The sequence below is a fragment of the Anoplophora glabripennis genome, unplaced genomic scaffold (assembly GCF_000390285.2).
Source record: "Anoplophora glabripennis isolate ALB-LARVAE unplaced genomic scaffold, Agla_2.0 scaffold581, whole genome shotgun sequence".
Lineage (NCBI taxonomy): Eukaryota > Metazoa > Arthropoda > Insecta > Coleoptera > Cerambycidae > Anoplophora > Anoplophora glabripennis.
In genome coordinates, this window is record NW_019416654.1 from 196,995 (window position 1) to 217,708 (window position 20,714).

General features: G+C 33.0%; 1 protein-coding gene across 1 annotated transcript; it reads left to right on the top strand.

Moving 5' to 3' along the window:
• The first annotated feature begins 683 nt into the window (after positions 1 to 683).
• LOC108912180 (pickpocket protein 28-like) lies at positions 684 to 18,784 on the top strand. Its single transcript, XM_018717360.1, has 9 exons — positions 684 to 865; positions 5,035 to 5,277; positions 7,283 to 7,385; positions 7,450 to 7,598; positions 10,705 to 10,903; positions 13,212 to 13,482; positions 17,001 to 17,060; positions 17,221 to 17,410; positions 18,559 to 18,784. The coding sequence occupies exons 1-9, from the start codon at positions 684 to 686 to the stop codon at positions 18,782 to 18,784; spliced, it is 1,623 nt and encodes a 540-aa protein (XP_018572876.1).
• Positions 18,785 to 20,714: the final 1,930 nt, after the last annotated feature.

Genomic DNA, 20,714 nt, shown 5'->3' on the forward strand with positions numbered 1-20,714 from the left:
AATTTCATCTTTGGTTAAAAAAAACGTAATCAATAATAAAGAGATTTGTAATTCAAAGATTGTTTTTAAAGAAAATTTTTATTTATCCATAACTTTTGCCAAAAAGAGAAAATTTTATCAGGCCGCTGACTTATGTAACCAGTTATACTTCTGTTTCAATTCCAATAAGATTGGATTGGAATTCGAATATTTGGCCCTCTACTGGACATTCGCAGCTTTACACATACAAGTCAGTATAGAAACCGATACGGAAAGATTGCTATTGGTTAAAGCTACAGGTAATGGTCTGTAGATGTCATTAAAATTAAACAGGCAATTTTTATAAAGAAAATTGTCGATTTGTTTCAGCAAAAGGATTTACGGACATCATATTTCTTCTAATCAATTTTCGAATTAGCTATTCTATGCAGAATTTCAGGAAATCCCACTTGTACGGGATAAAAGACGGTGTAGAGAGATAATACAGGGATAGGAAATTCCCAAGTTATCAAGTTAATTGTATGTATTTTGTTAATAAGCTAATTATTACCTAATAGTGTTGTGCATTTCAGCTAATGCAAATGAAAAGTATGCTGTAATTAAAACATATACATAATAGAAGACACCTTTTGGGACCTTTATTTAAACATGCAACAAACTTTAATCAAACATTAATTGTTTTTCCATTTAGTCGACGTTCAAAAATGAGAACGATCAGTGAGAAGCCAGTAATATCAGTAATATCAAAACCGAATTCCAATGTTTCGAAAAAATATAGGTCTACGCCTAAGGTGAAAAGGGCACGAAAATATTTCAGAGAATATTGCGAAAGTTCGGGGATCCATGGCTTCAGATATTTGGCAGAAAAACGGTCACTATGTGAAAGGTAAATTAATATAGTCAGTGTTAATCCGCATGGAATTCAAGAAATTAAAAAAAAAACTATTTTATTATTAAAGCGGCTTTAACTTTGCGTTTATTAATAATTAATAATATGATTAATTGGTCAAATAATGTTCTTTGATACAAAAATACCAAATATGTAAAATATGGCTGACTTCATAGACAAGATAATCATTTAAAATAAAAGTTAAGAATGATATCTAAATATTATTAACGAAAATGACATACATTAAATAATGTAAACCTTCAAAAATAAATCATATTCTTTAACGATTACTTTTATAAAGGCCCTCCTTCTTAAATTCAATTAATTGGTTAGAGGATGGGTGCTAATATGAATCCCAATTTGTTTTTCGACAATAAGTTGAAACGTAACGTAACTAATTGTAACTAACTTGTAACTTAGTAAAATCCAATTTAACATTATACAGGTTGAACATTAATAATGGTACAAAGCTTAATGGCAGATTGCTAACGTCAAAATATAGTGATTGAGCCAAACATGCCTTAATCAATTGTTGCTCATTTTTCGTTGTTTTGAAAATTTGTAGTTTTACGTTTTTTGAGGAGGCAAATACGAATTTGCAGACAGTCTTGGGTTCACGTCTAGAGGGCGCTAGTTACACTGTCCTATCAATGTAAAAATCTGTCTAACTTTTTGTATTTTATAATTTTGAATTTTTTAACTAAAAATTATTGAACTACGTTCAATTCTAAATAAAAAAGGTGTACTAGTTACAAATCGATAAACTAAACCGTTTTCGAGATACAGACATTTTAAGTTTTTAAGATTCGGCGTGAATTAAATTAGAAAATTAGCAGGTCTTAAGATACCAAGCCTGAATTAAGAATTAAGACAAACGTTACTGCAACTGAAAATTTTATTATGCATATTTTAACAAATTATTAACCACCAGCGAGCTTTTTATTTAAATTTTGTCTGATGTTAAATAAAGTTCTATGTTGTTTGATAATATGAACTGATTCTTGGATCAGTCCATCCACATCCACAGTTGTTCATGGCCATTAATAATGTTTTTGTAAACTGAAGATTTAAGATATACCCAAAAATAAAAATCCAGCGGGGTTAAAACAGAGCTACGTGCAGGCCAAGGTACTTCGGTACCGCGTCCAATCCAACAGTGCGGGATATTTCTACCTCTTCTCTAAAAAATAACGACAAGGAAAAAACTACTTCCTAATCAAATTGTAGAATTGCCAGAAACAATATGGTACTGTAGTGGACAGCTGTCAATTTATTATGTCAATGCTACTTTGGAAAAAATAATTTTCTAATTTAATTCCCGTCGAATCTCAAAAAATTAAAACGTCTATATCTCAAAAACAGTTGAGTTTATCGATTTGTCACAAGTATACCTTTTTTATTTAGAATTGAACGTAATTCAAAACTTTCTGGTTAAAAAATTCAAAATTGTAAAATATAAAAAGTTAGACATATTTTTACATTGACAGGACAGTACAACTCCATATATGTACAGGTTCGGAAAGTCCCCATGGTTCATCGGCCGTTACGTGTGAGCGATAAAGTAAGTCATAGAAATCCGTGCGATAGACAAGGATGGTTACATTGAAAACGTTTCATAATCTGAATAGTTCTAACCCGAAACGGGCGGTGACTATTCAGATTATGAAACGTCTTCACTATAGCTATCCTTGTCTATCGCACGGACTGCTTTACTTTACTTTGTCTTTCTCATGTAAAGGCAGATGGACCATGTGGATTTTCCAGGTCTTAATTTTGGATTTGATAGGTACTATAGTAGGATCGTATACGATGCAAAGTAGAGCAAAAAATTGTCGGCCTTTTATAAAAGGAAAATCGTGTCATCATTTTTAGGAGGCGTAAGATAAATCATTTCAAATTTAAAATGAAATTCAATGTAAAATCTGAAATACCGCTGCATACGCACTGTGTTCTGGTAGTAGCTGTAGTCGCCCAGGTGCATCGAGTGTACGAACTGGTCGGTTATACGTCAAATACTAACCTGGCGAGCTTTGCCGTCAATTAGAGAGCGCTTCCAAAAAACAAGTAAACAACAGTGGCGCGTACAGAGGTAAAATGTAGTACATATGTGGAATTTAGGAAACAAATTGGATTTATAATAAATTGCATTTAAAATAAATAGTTTATGAGAATAAAGGAATTTTTGTAGCAACAAGGGTGCCAGACCTGAACTGATCCCCTCGTCCCTTCATAATGTATAAAGAAATTATTCAATTTGTAAAACCCTTAAAGGCGTACTTCATTGGTTCCCTTGACAGGCAATGATTTATTACTTTGCATCGAATATGATCGTACTATAGACGTTTATTCTTTCTCGATATTTCGGGTTCAATTAAAATGCAATAATAAAACCAACTATATAAAGTAAAAGAAAAAGTAAAAATTATATAAACCAATTAAATATGTTCTTAACATAAAACCTCTTTGTATACCCATACTCAACATGGAGCCTGATTAGGGATTTCATTTAGGCATTTCATATTAACGTCATGGCATACACTGTTTCCAAAGAAACAACAAATTTATACGATTAGAAGTCGTAAATAATTTTAAACAATTTACTGATTTTCAATTTCATATTCCACATTAACAACAGTGTTTTATTACTAGGTAACTTCTTCGTAAATAAAATCTTTTACTATAGATTATTTTTCCTAGTTTTAAATGAAACCTATTAACAATTACACTTATTAGTTTTTGTTCAAAGTAATACTGAAAATGAATTTACAAATACGTTTTTCACATCTGGGGACAGTATTTATGGTTCCACAACGAGAAAAAGTTATTGATGCAGGATGAGAGTATGGTAAAATTTACTTGTCGATGTCAATTAACATGGCGTGCCTCGCGTTATTCTTTTGAGACCTATAAAACTCATTAGGGTGGGACTACAACACTTTATTCATGTTGTAATACTAGTTACGGGAAACAAATAAAAAACACATTGTACAAGGATATATGTGTGGGTTATACTTAATGCTTTTATTTGAATTTTAAAGACGTTAAATCTTGTGAGTTAAGATAAATTTTTTAAGTTTATGTCTATGTTTAGTCAAAAGCATGGAATGCCCCAAAAATCTCAGCGGTAAAGCATTTTTGTGATAAATTTTGAGCCCAAAAGTCTTGGCATTTTTCACGGTGCATCCGATGGCAAGGTCAAGATTCAAGGTCATATCAAGATTAAGTCAGTTTTTTTAATAGCGATCCTACTTTTTGACCCCGGAAGTGGAAAGAACAGAATTCTACATCCGAATATAACATTGACCCTGACCTCTAGGTAAATGATCAAGGTCAGTTCAAGGTCAAATATTATAACTGTAATCTTTTATTTTTAACTACGGAATCAGAGGGAGTGACAGATTTTAAGTAAATACCTAATGGTACTCCTTAGTGACCTTGATCTTGATGTTACTAAAAAATTGTGAGTCACTTCTATTCCAGCTTCGAAAATAAAAGATGACAGCCAGAATAATCACTTGACCTCTACCTGACCTTGACCATAGACCTTAAGGTCACGTTTAAGATCATGATAACATGTAGAATTCTACACTCTCTTATTTTTAGCGTCGAAGTAAGGGTTCGCTACTACAAAAACTTATATGACCTTGACATGTTCATTCGACCTTGACCTCAAGATTAAGGTCGCTAAGGAGTACCATCAGGTATCTCTCAAAAACTGTCACCCTTTCTGATTCCATAGTTAAAAATAAAAAATTACACTGAAAATCAACATTTGACCTTGAACTAACCTTGACCATTGACTCATTCGGATGCAGAATTTTCTGCTCTTCCCATTTTCGGGGTCGAAAAGGAGGGTCACCATTTCAAAAAATCGACTTGATCTTGATATGACCTTGAACCTTGATCTTGACTCAAGAATTTTGATAATTATTTAACAAAAGTAGTAACTTAATTTATATGGCAAAATATTTTTTGTGGAAAGTTGAAGTTTATGTTTGAATTAAAAATTTAGGAGGCACTGAAAATATTTGAATTCGAAAAATAGTAATTACTGATACTATTGAAATAAATGTATACGAAATCATTCGATCCTATGCCCACAAAAATCAAACAAATTATCCAGCGTATTACGTGGCACACTGTATTTAAATATAAAATTGTTACAGATTATTGTGGGGAATTATGATAATAACTTCAATATCATTATGTTGCTACCTCATAAGCCGCATCTACAAAAAATACGACCAGAGCCCTGTGATTGTCAGTTTTTCTACAAAGGAAACTCCGATTTTTACTATACCTTTTCCTGCTGTGACCGTCTGCCTGATGACCAAATCGGTTAGGACAAAACTCAACTATACAAAGGTCATTCACATGAAAGAGGACAACGAGACTGTCTCTCCTGAACAGTATGTAAATTTATTTATCATACAGAGTGTTTCGTGGTATTAAACAATTATACATTTGTTTTTCAAACACTGGTATAATTATCCTGTATTAGGATGCATTTTTCTTTTTACTCTAAAAATATTCGCCATAGGCCTTATGTTTATTCGTGTTCAATAATTGAATGCATTCAAAAGGTCCCAAATACAAAAAGCTAAATTTTACAGGAAGATCAGAAGTATGTTTAAAAAATTACCGTAAGGCAAAAGCTATGGTGCTTCTAATATTACACTATTAAATTTATTAATTGGTATTTACACTATAATTTTTTAGATTATTAATTCATCAGACAAAAATATAGCCCCTTCAATATCATAACGTCCTATGTACCAACTAACTTGCACATAATAAACTACTTTAAGGGTATTCAATAACATGCTTCACAATCGGAAAAAGCAGTTGATTACATTTTAATTGAATATATTTAAAACTCAAGAACGTTACAAAAATATCAGAGGTGATAAAAATATTGTTTAAAAAAATCGTGATTTTCCAAGGAGATAAATGGAATCATAGCCTTGATTTCCTTATTTTTATCTGCAGCCCAAGATCGCATTCCTTGGGGAACAGGTTCAACCTGTAAGTCTTGAAAATATCGCTGGTTAAATCCAGGTTTGAAAACTTTGACCTTTCGCCTCAGAGTAAGCTGTCTTGATTTCCACCACAGGATCATTCTTGGTAATCTTCAACATTGTAATTTGCATTCAATCGAAAAACTCATCATTATGGGTAATAACCCATAACGATAAGTTATAATTTAATAACCTTAACACATCCACAAACCTTTCATAATAATGAAAGGTTTGTGGATTCCTGCGCTTGTCATGATCCTAATTAGATCCATATGCACTTCAAGTTTCAGACCTCGTCTTGCCTTTTCAATACAACCAAAGTCTCGATCACATGAAAGAAAAGTATGGCCACATTGTGGAAATTTATGTATGATTTCATCAAAATAATCTTGAGATACTAAAGTGAAGTAAACAGCTAAAATACCCTGATTTTTGTTTTGTCACCGCAGTTATCAGACCATAAGACTAGTTCCCTTTTTTAGTTTTCAACTCATTCACCACAAGAGAGTATTTACAGGTCCCAATTTAATTACATTCCCTTTTGCCAGAAATTTCCTCCCATAAGTACATGAACCCCTTTCCTTCATCTTCAAGATGTATTCCAAAATTAACACAAGTATATTGTCTACTGTAGTACATCTGCGTGTGGGTAAGTGAAGGGAGATACGATTGTTTTTGTAAATCATATGACAATACACAGGCATCAGAATGAAACTCTTGATTGTCCTTGATGTTCTGTTTCCAGTTCTTTTTATTATTTTTGGCATCTTTTCTATAAGCTCCCGTCTTTGGTCTCTTTTTCACCTTTATTTCCTCTGGAATCTCCATAATTTTTGATTAAATAAACAAAATACACACTATACAAGAGCACAACAAACATTTAGTAATCAGCTGTTAAAACACTGTAACCTGCAACTTTGTTGGCACTTAGTTTGTTTTGATGTTAAAGTAAAATTTTCTGCAGCACCATTGATCTGAAACTTTCTGTGCAAGTAGATCATGGCACATACGACCCATTCCACGTTAAAAGCATTTTATGGAAAGGTGGCACTTAGGACTTTTTGAATATGGTAGTCTTCAATTTACTTGCCTAGAATCACAATTTATCATAATATATAATTTAATAACAGACTCTAAGTCACAAATCGACAAAAAAGTTTCTAAAAACGTGTTACTAGTTTAAGGAAACCATATAAATAAAATTTATCGTGGTTACTTGAATAATATTTACTTACATTTAAAATTAATTTAAGCAATATTTAACTAACTAGACATTAATATTTTATTTTAATTAATACATAAATCCTATTTTGACTCCAAGAATGTGGTAGGTACGTGCACACATTATTGGGCCACCCTAAGTATAGTTTAAGATCAACAATAAGTAAATTTTCAGGGAATTGAAAGCACAGTACTTGTCGCTAATTTGCGAAGAAGGTATAGAACAATTTCCAGACAACAAAACATTTGCCGACGACTTTTTCGATAAACTTCATGAGGTTAGTGTTAAACTAAATTAAATAAATACGAGTATGCATATACATTAAATTTCTTGGATTTCAGATGCAGATACAAGTTTCTACTGTTCTTCCATGCGTATTTATGGGAAAGCAAAGACATTGTTTGGACATATTTAAACGAATAATTTTGGACGAGGGGATATGCTACACGTTTAATATGTTGGACAGGGACGAGATTTTTAGAGATAATGTGTATGTAGTAAAATACAGAGCCTTAAGTGTTTACAAGCTACGTGACCCCCGAGCTTAGGCAACCTGCATTGCATGGCTGGTACTATTAACGAAAAATAACTACATCTTGGGGTCACCAATATCAATGATTTGTTTACAATAAACATGAATTTTCAATATTACCGAAATTTAATTGCCAACATGAAGGAAATAAAATTATCGTTCCAAAAAAAAATACTGGTCACGTGACTTGTAAGTTATCTGTTATATCTTGTAAAGCATTGGAAAAGCTTTACGAATTGCGATTCTAATTGACTAATTTATGAGAAGCAAACATTTCTACTTAAATCAGCTTATTAGAATAAATTCTGCATTTGCCAATTCGCAATTAGCGACTGTATTTTTCCACAGTTTTTTAACCTGCAAGGTTCCAAGTTTTCTGTGGTAATTTTATTGACGATATACAGGGTGGGCCACCAGTAACACCTCGGTCGCTAGGGTTATTGTAAATGGTGTTCAAAAAACTGCTGGATATTTTTCTCAACATTAAAAATCAATAACTTGGTTGTTTTAAATGAGACACCCAGTATATTTTTACATTGGGGATTAGGAAATTTAAATCTCTTTCAAACTGTGTTAAATTCCCTATACCTATCTCTGACGGTATTGGAGATATTTGTAACGTGAGGTTTCTACGCTTCTTCTGGACACCCTGTATATTTCAAAATATCTTTAAAATGTAGTCGTAATCAACCTACACATACCCACCTGAACAGGTTTCTGTACCATTTGTCGTTTGATCCCTAGCGATCGTGGAGTTACTGGTGGCTCACCCTGTATAAACTAATGCAAAAAATTGAAAGTAATTTCCGAAATTTTTCCGTGATTTTTGACAGACTGTATTTAGGTGAAAAAGGGTCGTATCGGCAATTAAAAAAAAAAAGCATTTTGAAGCTCTTAAGATTCTGGTTTTTAGATCTTTCGGTCGAAATTTTTTAGAAACTACGGTTATTATGCAATTCTAAGAAATAGCGCGAGAAAAAAATTTTTTCAAGAATTTAAACGTTATTTGCGAAAAATTTTATCATGATTATGGACTGTTTAAGCTAAAAAACGTGATCCTTTAATTTTTTCGAAAGTTTCAGTGTTTGAAACAAAGAAACGGTTCACTAGATCGAGATAAAACTTCACAAGGTTCTTCTGGGTATATCAAACTGTAAAAGTCGTGCTTAACATTAGTCATTTTGTAAATATTTCTAATTTAGCCGTCAGTTTTCTAAAAAACCATAAATTACCAGTTTTTTCCTGTTCTTTAAAATTCGCGTAAAAGACGAAAAACAATTTTTCCGAAAAGCTGCGTCAGCAGGTTATAGGAAATTTATTTATTAAAAGTCCGATATTTCGATGAAAAATGATCGTATCGAAATTAAAAAAAAAAAGGAAATTGAAGCTAAATAAACAAGCTATCTGGTCCATGCACTGGCTTAGCTGAAAAAAAAAGTTTCAAGTCCGTGGACTTTTTGTCGGGCTATTTCTTAGAATTGTATGATAACCGTAGCATATAAAAAATTTCGATCGAAAGATCTAAAAGCTAGAATCTTAGAGCTTCAAAATGCTTTTTTTAATTCCCGATAAGACCATTTTCCACCTACACAATACAGTCTGTCAAAAATCACGGAAATATTTCGGAAATTCTTTTGACCCTTTAATTTTTTGCATTAATATAAATGGAATTTTATCCGAAACCAGATAAAAATATGAAGAAATATATTTAAAATTTTGCTTTTTTAAAAGTGATGTTTTTTATAACAACCATTTCATTGATCAAAAACTCGAAATCTGTACTTATGATTTTACAGAGTGTACAAAGTTTGACTGCCATTACTTCAGCATGTGACAGAGTACCTAATCATAAATGAACAAAAAAGTTGTACATTACAGTAGCGTAAGATTAACAGTTTTCAAAATACAGCGAGTATTAATATTGGGGAGTTTCATCACAACGTGATAACAGCGCTTAACCTATTGTTACACAGCTGATGCACACCATGTGTGCACGCGGCAGACTTGTCCTACGGAGTAACAAAAATGTAAACAACCATTATTGTGAAACATTTAGTAAATTTCAAGACAATTGTTTTCTAGTTTTTAAATAAATAAAATAAAATGTATCGATTTTGTAGTACGAAGATAGTGTTGTGCTTAAATTTTAGTTCGAATTTTAGTAATTATGAATCTCTTAAAACAGGAACTTTTAATCAAATTATGAATTTGAAAAATATGGAATATGGTACTTTAGTACCCAATGATTCACGTCATCCAAATAATCAAACGTGTTAAAAATAATGTAGGTACTTACCAAAAAGCAAAATTCAGTAATTTCTAAATGTACAAATACGAAACAAATTATAACATATGCTCAAAATATCTACCACCATTTTCGATTATCCTTATTTGATGGGCAGCGGCAAAAATTCGTTCTCGCAAGACTGTCAAATTCCAGATACCAACTGAATTGCGTATTGTTGGTTGTTGGACACCTTAATACCTCGTGTTAACCGCCGCGACGTTGTCACATTGCTCGATATGAATTTTATCAAATTTTAAATTTATTACGACGCTAATTATTTTTTAGAATTAAGCAAAAAGAAGTTCATAAAAGTGGTAAACATTGTATTTTATGGTATTCTGTGCCCGCAGTTATGTCAATATTCCTTAATTAATTGAACTTTTGTACATTACATTAGAGATTTTGATAATTTTTTCTCGGAAATAGTTGAGTTTAGGACCCACGCCATATAAGGTTTTTTTGTTTATTTTAAGGTATTCTATCGTCTGTTAAAATTAAGACGTCAAACTTCTAACACCTTGTATAACGCCAAAACAATATCCATTAATCCAGTTTTATTTTAGCAAGCTTAATTTCTGAAAAAAAAAAAAAATGGAAATCAGTAACCTATTACTTGAACGATTTTGATTGCAAAAACTCACGATCACTGATTGTATAGGCAAGGAAGGACAATTACATTTTGATAAATATTAGCAAATGCAATTTTGTTAAAATCCTTTGTATAAAAATCCTAATGGTAAGAAGGGGATAAGATATTTACGTATTAATATTTTGTAGGGTCCATTATTCAGATTACCATAAAAATGAAAATGCCAGCGAATGGAACATAGACGAAGGTTATTCAAATAAGAGTAAGGTGGACACATACCCAAGAAGGGCTTTGCTTTCAGGAAGCGACAGTGCTCTTGAAATAATGTTTCTCCAATCGAGGGCCGATATTGACTACTTATGCGTTAAAGATGTTCAAGGATATAGTGTAAGAGTTCGACATCTAAAACAAAACTGAAGAGTTGCCTGATTTGTTCTTAATAATAATATTAGGGTGTAACAATGGTGTTTTGACAATCTATCAGGAATAATTCTTTTGAAACAAACAAAATTTAGAAGTGAAACACAAAGATCGAAAAGAACGAAATACCTTTATACTTTAATCTTTTCGCAAATAAGCATTAATTTCTAAAATAAACTTAAGACGGTTTTGTATTTAAATCGAGCATTTCACAGGTTTCTGCCTTAATACTCGTAAATACAGGGATGGCCAAAAGTACGGAATAAAATTCATATCTTTTGAATGAGTTAATTTTTTTTAAAACGCCGAAACACTTTAACTGATTTTTTCCCATCTTTCGGTTATATAATAATTAATTCTTCTTCAACCCCCTAACCCCCAGCTACCCCTACTTTTTTTCAAATGGAAACATAAGGCATGAGGGGGCTCGTTGAAAAGCTTATAGAAAACCGAATCCAGCCATACCAAATAAACAAGTTTTATTTTTTCAATAGCAAGGTTTTTAGGGTTGTATAAAACACCTACTTAACAAGTGAAATAAAATTTAATTATCTTCAGTGTTATCCTCCATGAATTTGCACAGAATAAAATAAAGAATTTGAAACTGTACCTATCACTGCTAACGCAAAAAAGATATATTTTTTATGTTGCGTTTTTTTGGCACCACTTACTTGCCAGGCTTTCTGGTTAATTTTTCGCTTTAGTTGTAAATTGGAGTTCGAAACGTTACTATTGTGTCAAAATCAAGTTATTTACTGAATTGCAATGGTATTGTCGGAAAGGCAACGCATCGAAATCTTGATATTGCTTGGATGTGGAGACAAAATAAGAAGTCAGGCTGAAGTGCGCGATTTATTTAATGCGAAATATCCCGAAAACCAAATCTCGCAAGGGACAGTTAGTAAAATATTTCACAAATTTGAGGAACACGGTACAGTACAGACTTTGCCCAAAACTGGACGGGCACGTGCTTTGAATGAAGAAAAGAAATTAGACATTGCATTAGAACTTGTTGAAAATCCTCATACTTCAACTGTTTCATTGGCCCGCAATCACGATGCTTCTCGAACTGCAATTCGAATGTTTCTGAAACAAGAGAAATACCACCCCTATAAGGTATGTCTTGTCCAAGAGCTTTTGGAAGACGATTATGATAGGCGATTACAATTTTGTGAGGAAATGATGAGACGGTGTGACGACAATAATGGTTTTCAACGAGACGTACTTTTTTCGGATGAAGCTACGTTTTATTTAAATGGAGTGGTTAACAGGCACAACTATCGCTTTTGGTCCCAGGAAAATCCACACTGGACATGCGAATCGCATACGCAGCATCCACAAAAAGTTAATGTATGGGCAGGTATCATCAACAACAGAATCTTGGGCCCATTCTTTTTTGAAGAAAATCTTACTGCCGCACGCTACCTGGATTTCCTAACATTTGACCTGATACCTGCTCTAGCTGTGATTTTCCCTCATGAAATTGATCCAGATATACCGAATGAAAGAATTTGGTTCCAACAAGATGGCGCTCCCCCACATTTTGGTATTGATGTTCGAAGATACTTAGATGAAATGTTTCCAAATCGCTGGATTGGTAGACGGGGTACAGTTGAATGGCCGCCAAGATCCCCCGACTTAACACCCCTGGATTATTTTCTTTGGGGATATTTGAAAGAAAGAGTCTACCAGGACAGACCGGATAATATTGAGAATTTAAAGAACAAGATTAGGGCGGAGATGCATAATTTACCAGCTGAAGTCATTCAGAATGCTGTGGACAGCTTTTACTATCGTCTTGGAGAATGCCAAATAGTGAATGGAGGACATTTTCAGCATTTGCGACATTGAGTTTATTTTTGTAAATTATCTAGTTGTTTCAATTTCTAAATGAAAAAAAACTTGTTATTGAAAAAATAAAACTTGTTTATTTGGTATGGCTGGATTCGGTTTTCTATAAGCTTTTCAACGAGCCCCCTCATGCCTTATGTTTCCATTTGAAAAAAAAAGTAGGGGTAGCTGGGGGTTAGGGGGTTGAAAAAAAATTAATTATTATATGTATAACCGAAAGATGGGAAAAAATCAAAATCAGTTAACGTGTTTCGGCGATTTAAAAAAAATTTATTCATTCAAAAGATATGAATTTTATTCCGTACTTCTGGCCATCCCTGTATAAAGAAAAATATTTTTATTCGAAATAATTTATATAAGATTTAATTTTTGAAACCACGCACTTTCTAACCATGGCAAAGTATTACAATCTTCCCCATTTCAGATTGTATTGCATACACCCCACTCTATACCCCAAGTGAAACAGAGATATTTCCAAGTCCCCTTCGACACTTCGGTCATAGCTGTCATCCAGCCGAAAATGATGACGACTTCAGAAGAAGTCAAAAAGTATGACCCCATTGATCGAGAATGCTACTTTACCAACGAGAGACCGTTGAAATTTTTCAAAATCTACACCCTCGAGAATTGCCGGTTAGAATGTCTAACCAACTACACTTTGAAACGATGTGGTTGCGTCAATTTTTTCATGCCGAGTGAGTTAGATTTGACTGTAGTAGGTAATGTAGGTATACCTCCAAATATTTAATTCGATAGTAAAATTCAAGCATATCATTATTGTCTTTAGTAGAACAGTATCGAATAACGAGATAAATGCACACAATTATCAGCATTTTGACTTTGATCAAGTAATCTAACGTTTAAGATTTGAAATTCTTTTTAAAACACTTAAATCAAACAAATTAAAGTATTTTTTCTAAATAAATTCATCAAATGGTCAAACAATGTTCTTCAACACCAGTTGCAACATATATCTAATCCGAGCTACAAGATTCTTAACTGCTAATATGGGGGAAACATGTCCCAGATAGCATGGAATTATTGTACCGGATTTTGGTAGGTCATTTACTCATTTGGCAACGTAGCCCTACGTTGGGCGCCATGTCGCGGATTCTAATAGGTCGTTTGTTCTGGTTGTGTGTTCCCTGTAATATCACTGGCGGGTGTCCTAGTCTGAATCCTAATGTCTGAAAATCACTGTCTATTTGCACTGGCTAAAAGCACTTACTTTTGATAGTGTGCCGGTACGTTAAGGTTTAGAAGCTGTGATTGGCAGAGTGACAGCTGTGTATGAGCTTTGTGCTCGGTTTGGTAATTTTTAGAAGAATTATAACTCGAAATGCGGTTTAAAATTCATGCGCTTTATTAATTTACTGAAACAGCTGTGACGAATTTTTTACGTGTGAACTAAGATGTCACACACAAAGTCGCCGTCCGGGTAACAGTAGTGAAGAAAAGTATAAACCAGGGATCTGATAAGAAAACCACTTTTTGCAATAGGTACACTCCCATTTACTTACAAAAAGTCACTACTGACAAATCGGGGACGGTCGGCACTAAGATTCGGAAAAATGCCGGAAAATTAAGCTTTTTACAATTCGACATTTAATTGGTTAACGGCTATTAAGGACGGACGAGTGCGGAACTCCCAGAGGGAAAAACCGGCTCTCGGAGTTTTAGGAAAAGAGTTCCAAGAACAGGCGGGATATTGTCGACGCTCTATCCCTGGACGGAAGCGGCCACAGAAGTTCTAGGAACAACCGGGAAATTGCCGACGCTTTATTCCCAGACGGAGGGATAAGGAGGGCTCTGAAAACAGTTGTAAAATTGTCGACGCTCTGTTTCCAGACGGATGGATAAAGAGAGAGGAACATTGGTAGGAAATTGCCGATACCAGGCAGGAAAGAGGACTTCGTTGTGAGGAAATTACCAATGAACACTACTACCTTTTCCTATGCAGAGCTTGGCTTTTATAGCCGATTGGTGACGTAGACAAACTGTTTATCGGATATTAGTACTCAAACCTACAACAAATACAAAATTCAATGCATACATTATTAACATAGGAATAGACAATCGTTCATCGGATATTTAGCGGCTAAATCAATAAAGGTTCGTTACACAGTAATACAATATATGCAATGCTGTGGTTGCTATACAATGTGAATCTTTGAGATTCGGGTCCAGTACACACCCTAATCAGACATTCGTACTGGTGAGTTTTAGACAATTAGGTCGTGCTGCATGCACTGGCGAGGCACCCGTGCTCTGGTTAATAATATGCGAGAAACCTAAGTTGGTGTTCGCACACTCATTGCCCTGCATACTACGACATTATACCAGCAATAGCCAGTGAATTTTAATATAACAGATATGTATTTTTTTATTATACTTGGACATATAATTTTTAGGTTTTAGTTTGGATAATTATTTATTACTTACTGTTTACTGGATATTGGAGGTATAGTTCAATGCTAGTTTGGGCATGTAACCCATAGGTTTCTGGTATAGAGGAAGATTGCTACACTTCATTTGATGAGTGCTTTTAGAAAAAAACAATTTGCTTGATAATAAAATTTGATTTTTTTTTTAATTTCATATCTTGAATGTGAACTTTGGTAATTACAGTTACAGTATAATTTTTTAATCCATAAAATTTTGTTAAAAAATATAATTAGGCAATACAAATTATTTATAACTTTCCACAAATGCCAGATTTTGATAAATACATACATACGCACAGTGTATTCCACCTTCGATATCATCCTAAATCATCATTAATTCGAAAAGATTTTTAGTTTTTGAGATTATAGTTAAATTTTTTCCTGAAATGTTGATTTCTTAAAAACTTAAGGTTTTCTGTTTACAAATCAAGGTGTATTTTTTTAAATGAACTAATAATTAGCCATGACCTAGTTAAAAAAGGAACGTTCTGTCCTTTCCAAAAATACGTATGTAGTTTGTCACAGCTCAAAATGTAAAAATACTATAGATGTTTATTTATCTTTTCCTAAATTAAAAAAAGGTGGAGTTGGCCATGAATAAAAACTAATATGTACAAGGTGGGCCAAATTGTATGACTTTGTAGGAGTTTCGAGCAAAGTTCAGTGTCGTAAACCACATCTCGATATCATGATACTTTTAAGAGAGTCTTTCTTTGATGCCCTATAACTTATTTTTTAATTATAGCACATTTGTACAGTTTCCGATTTTTTTTAGCCAGCGTAAAATTTCCTATCAAATGATGATATTAGCACAAAAAATTTCTTCCACGTAGTACATGCCAGATATACTTTCAGTTATCCAATTGTTTTTTGTTATACTTAATTAAGTGTGCCATGTATGCATTTCATGTATCGATAATAAAGAAAGGACGATACAATGAACTGTATAAAAAAATTGATTATTAAAAAAATGTTTGTATAAATATCTTGTATGGTATAGCATTTGAAACAGATTTCAAACATAAAAAAATATAAATGGTGTTTAATATAAAATAATATGTTAGAACCGAAAAACCGGAAGTTACAGAAAAATAACACATACGCTTAAGAAAATGTATAAAAAATATGCGCATCTCTTAAATGAGTCGATATATCGCGATGCGTTATTGAGCTTTACCTCCTTTCTATCTTTTCAGGAAATAGGTAGTGTCCAATTTGGCCCATCCTGAACACTACTGAACATAGCTTGATGCCTACTTTGTATATAACTGGCTATGGAGAAAAACAAATTTATCTAGTCGATCATTTTTTTACTTTTTGATATAAATATGGTAAATTCAATATTTTTGGAATGAGCAAAATACCATTTTCTTAGTTAGGTCATAGCCAACTTTGCTATTATTTCAAAAAATATTTAAACCAACCTATTTCTGTATTATTTATTTAATTAAGATTATACAATGGGCGCCCCAAAGTAAACAGAAGTAAAAGTTTTACTGAGTTTAAAACAAAACTTAATACTCGTATTAGTTCGATGACACAAACATACTGTCAGTTCAGATGCAATAACTCAGCTTCTATTCGTCCAAATACTATCAAATTTTAACGGTACATCAGTGACGATCTACTTTCCCGACACATGTAATTACCAAAAGTTGCCTTTATTAGAAATGCCTATTTTTGTAAAGTCCTGTTTACTTTGGAACGCATCTTATATAGAAAATGTGATATAATCACTTAATGAACTACTGAGATACTATAATTTTTAGGAGACAATGAAACATCTATTTGTGGAAACGGAAATTTCAATTGCATGAGAAATGCCGCGAGTAAGTATCATGACAGTTTTTTAGTTTTATACAAAAAATAAATGGAAGCGATCATAAACCGCATTCCAGGCCAGAAGTATTTATAATCAAAAGAAAAATTCTTAAGTACTTCGTTTACGTTTTATGTGAGCTTCTAAGTGTGTCATAATTTATTTTGTAGGGGAGCTAACAGAAATAGAATTAAATAATCTCATAAATGTGGAAGAAGGCAAAAAAAGTGACATATATTGCGACTGCATGCCCCTTTGCACAGAATTATCCTTCGATATGGAGCAGTCTCAGACCGTTTGGAACTGGAATAAGCAGCTTGAAGCTGTAAGGATACCAGAATTTAAGAAAATGAGGAAACAGTAAGTTGAACCGTTACAACCTACACAATACAGGATGGCACAAATATCAATTCACCGATTGACATTTTCAAATAAATAGTGACATTGAATAAGCAAATAGTTATTTTTGTATCTAATACGCGAAATGGTACTTTTTGCGTTCAAGAATTATCTCATCCCTTGTCAAAGCTACACAAACACCAATTATTAAAATCACCTGAAAAATTGTCCAAAATTAGTTAAATCGATCGATTTATATTAATTTGAATTACCTTTTCTAGCAGAAATCTATTATTAGGTGCTTCTTATAAAAACCCCTCAATTTCCTTTTTCGTTAGAATTCTGGACTTTTTCGGACAGTATCCAACACTTTCGGACACGTTTTGAACTTTCTTCGAACTACACCACCCTTTGAATTCGTTGTAGGCAATCTCGTACTGTCTCGACGATTTGGGGATTTATTGTCAAACAACACTTAGTGCCGCTTCCAATACTTCCCCTGGTAAATGCTCGTCTTCACTTTCCGAGCTCATTTTGAATTAAACACTCTTAGAATATGAATTACAATATATAATTCTGACACTACTTTTTCAAACAACTAATTTATATTGTTTATTAGGTTGGTATCGTTATGATAGTCACCGCACCTAAATATTATTGATTCAAACACGGTTCAAACGATTTCAAATATAAATTTTTGTCTGCATCTCGAACGCGAAATTTACCATTTCGAGTTCTAGATATAAAAATAACTAATTATTATGTGAAAACATTTACGATAGTAATCAAAATGACGACGCTGGTGGTCAATGCAAGCTTGATATTTCTCTACAATAGAGCAAATGTGTTCAACTTGGTTACTGCCCATTTTTAGAAATTCATGTAAAGTCCGTACGATATTTGTTGAGATAGAAGAAGACTCCTGCAGTCCTGCATCACTTTCTTTAAGTTAACCGCATTCGGCACTCGAGGATAGAGACATTGGCAGCAAGGCACGCCCCTACCTCGGTAAATTGTTTCGGTAGTTCCAATAATTTTCTTAAAATTCTATCTCAACAAATATTATACGGATTGTATGTTACTTGATATTTGGTTACTTTATTCAAGTTCAATGTTAATTTAAAAGGTATACCCCAACTTAAAAAAATACATTATATATTTTTTTGTAGCATTATAATTGCAAAACTTTCTGTATTCTTCAAAACCGAACACTTTCTAACATCGCAGAGGAATGAATTATATGGACCGACGGATTTTCTTGCTAACTTTGGAGGATTACTGGGACTGTTCACAGGATTTTCATTATTGTCATTGATGGAAATTATTTATTTCCTTACTGTGAGGATATTTTGTAATATAAGACAGTACAGAGTGTGGACTGGTGCTATGGAATAGGATGGACAACGTACATACTTGGTATAACACTACAACATGTCAAAAACGAACAAATGATTTCCTCGTATAAATTGAATAGTATTTTCTTATACAGGGTGAGTTAGAAGTTATCCAGAACAAAAAATCTGAATGTACAGGGTGCTTTTGCAAATAAAATTTTGTAAAGAAAAAATCAAAAAAGGCAGTTCAAAATTAATTTAAAAATAAACTTCTGCACGGCACTGGAAACTGGTCCGCTGTAAAACCTTACCTGGCACAATACGACCGTCACGGCGGTAGTGATAAAACGGACACAAACTTGAAAGAATTTCGCAAGGAAAGGAATAAATAGAATTTTATAGCACCTATTTTATATCAGCAAATTCAACTGATATTGTCGCTATTGTTATTATTAATTAATAAAATTAATTCGTGGTTTTAAATAATAAAATAATTTGACATACCTGATGTTACAAAAACTGTTTAAAATTTTGTCCACCGACGTGTAAACACATTTGGGTCTATCTTACTCAGATTCTACGAACTAACATAAATGCTGTCGTGTTTTACCATAACACAAATGCTTCACCATAATACAAATGTTTTCTTGCTTCACCGTAAATTAAAACGAGTCCATCAACTCCGAGTTGCTATACATGCAAGCCATTTTTGACATTAACTACTAAAAAACTATTGTAAACACTACGGCAACGACGACAGTAAAATCGGATTCGCTGAGGCCACTTGGCTCTCCACGCGTATTACGAATGACGCTAAAGACTACAGTTGTCCAGCTATGTAATGGTTGAAAGCACTACAACTTCAATAATTTTTTTCTCGGAAACTATAAGGATTTTACAATTTTTTTTACGATATTGACTCCATTTCTCATGTCGCATCTATTCTTAATTTTTTTTTTGGATAAGTTGTGAATCGCCCTGTATAAATCTTTGCCCCTGAAGCTTTCGGGACACGGGGTGTTGAAGTTTAAAAAAATACTTCTAAAATTCTAATCAAAAATAAAAACGTTGCGGTTCAAACTAATGGCGTAGAAAATATCAATTATTATAAACGTAAATTTTATTTGAGTCGAGGATCTTTTTTGCATAGTTTATACCGTTTCCGTACAAATGATCAATTTGTAAAATAATACGTTTTATTAAATATGGAATTATACAAGGTGTTCCCCAACAATGTGGCAAAAATGAAGGAATATTTCCTTGCACATACATTTGCTCCTGAAGCCTTTAAATACAGGAAGCTAAAGTTAAAAAAAAGGTTATGTGTAGATTCATTAGGATAGAGAAACTTTAAAGAACAAGGCACGGACTCAAGTTTCAACAAATTTTACAAAATAATTTTAAAAAATCGTTTGATATTGTTCGAAACAAAATTTGCATGTAAAAAATGTCAATTTCTATTGCTGTAACTTGCCATAATTTTTTAGGTCAATGTAGGCAGAACACCTCATATCTACGTCACTACTTTGAGCTGAATCTCAATTTCAGAAGACATTTATACTTTTTTGAAGTCTTAAACGCCTTCTACCTCGAAAACGAAAGCTCAGAATATATATTTTTTTATTTCTTAATGCGGTATTGTGTTACCCCATGGTAGACGAGGGTATTTTAAATGTTACAGCAAATTGATATTAATTTGTAAAATGGGCACCTGATGCATTTGAAACTCACAGGCAACGAAGATACCCTGTTAGGTATGAATTTGGCACTATCACCTATCCTACAAAAAAATGTCTAGGGTTCTGATGGATCTACTTTGAAACACTATCATAGAAAGCATAAAATAAATGGTAACTCATAAATAATTTTTCTCAGAAGCCAGCAATGTTATAAAACACACAGACACCTTTTACTTCTCCATTAAAACTTACACCTCACAATTTTTACAACTCCTGCTCTATTTGCAGACTGAAGTTTTATTATGCCTTTAA

Bases quoted from the DNA above. Each gene is read 5' to 3' on its own strand.
- LOC108912180 (XM_018717360.1), top strand. From the start codon at position 684: ATGAGAACGATCAGTGAGAAGCCAGTAATATCAGTAATATCAAAACCG. The intron at 866-5,034 runs GTAAATTAATAT...AAATTGTTACAG, and splicing joins AAACGGTCACTATGTGAAAG to ATTATTGTGGGGAATTATGA. The intron at 10,904-13,211 runs GTAAGAGTTCGA...TCCCCATTTCAG, and splicing joins AAGATGTTCAAGGATATAGT to ATTGTATTGCATACACCCCA.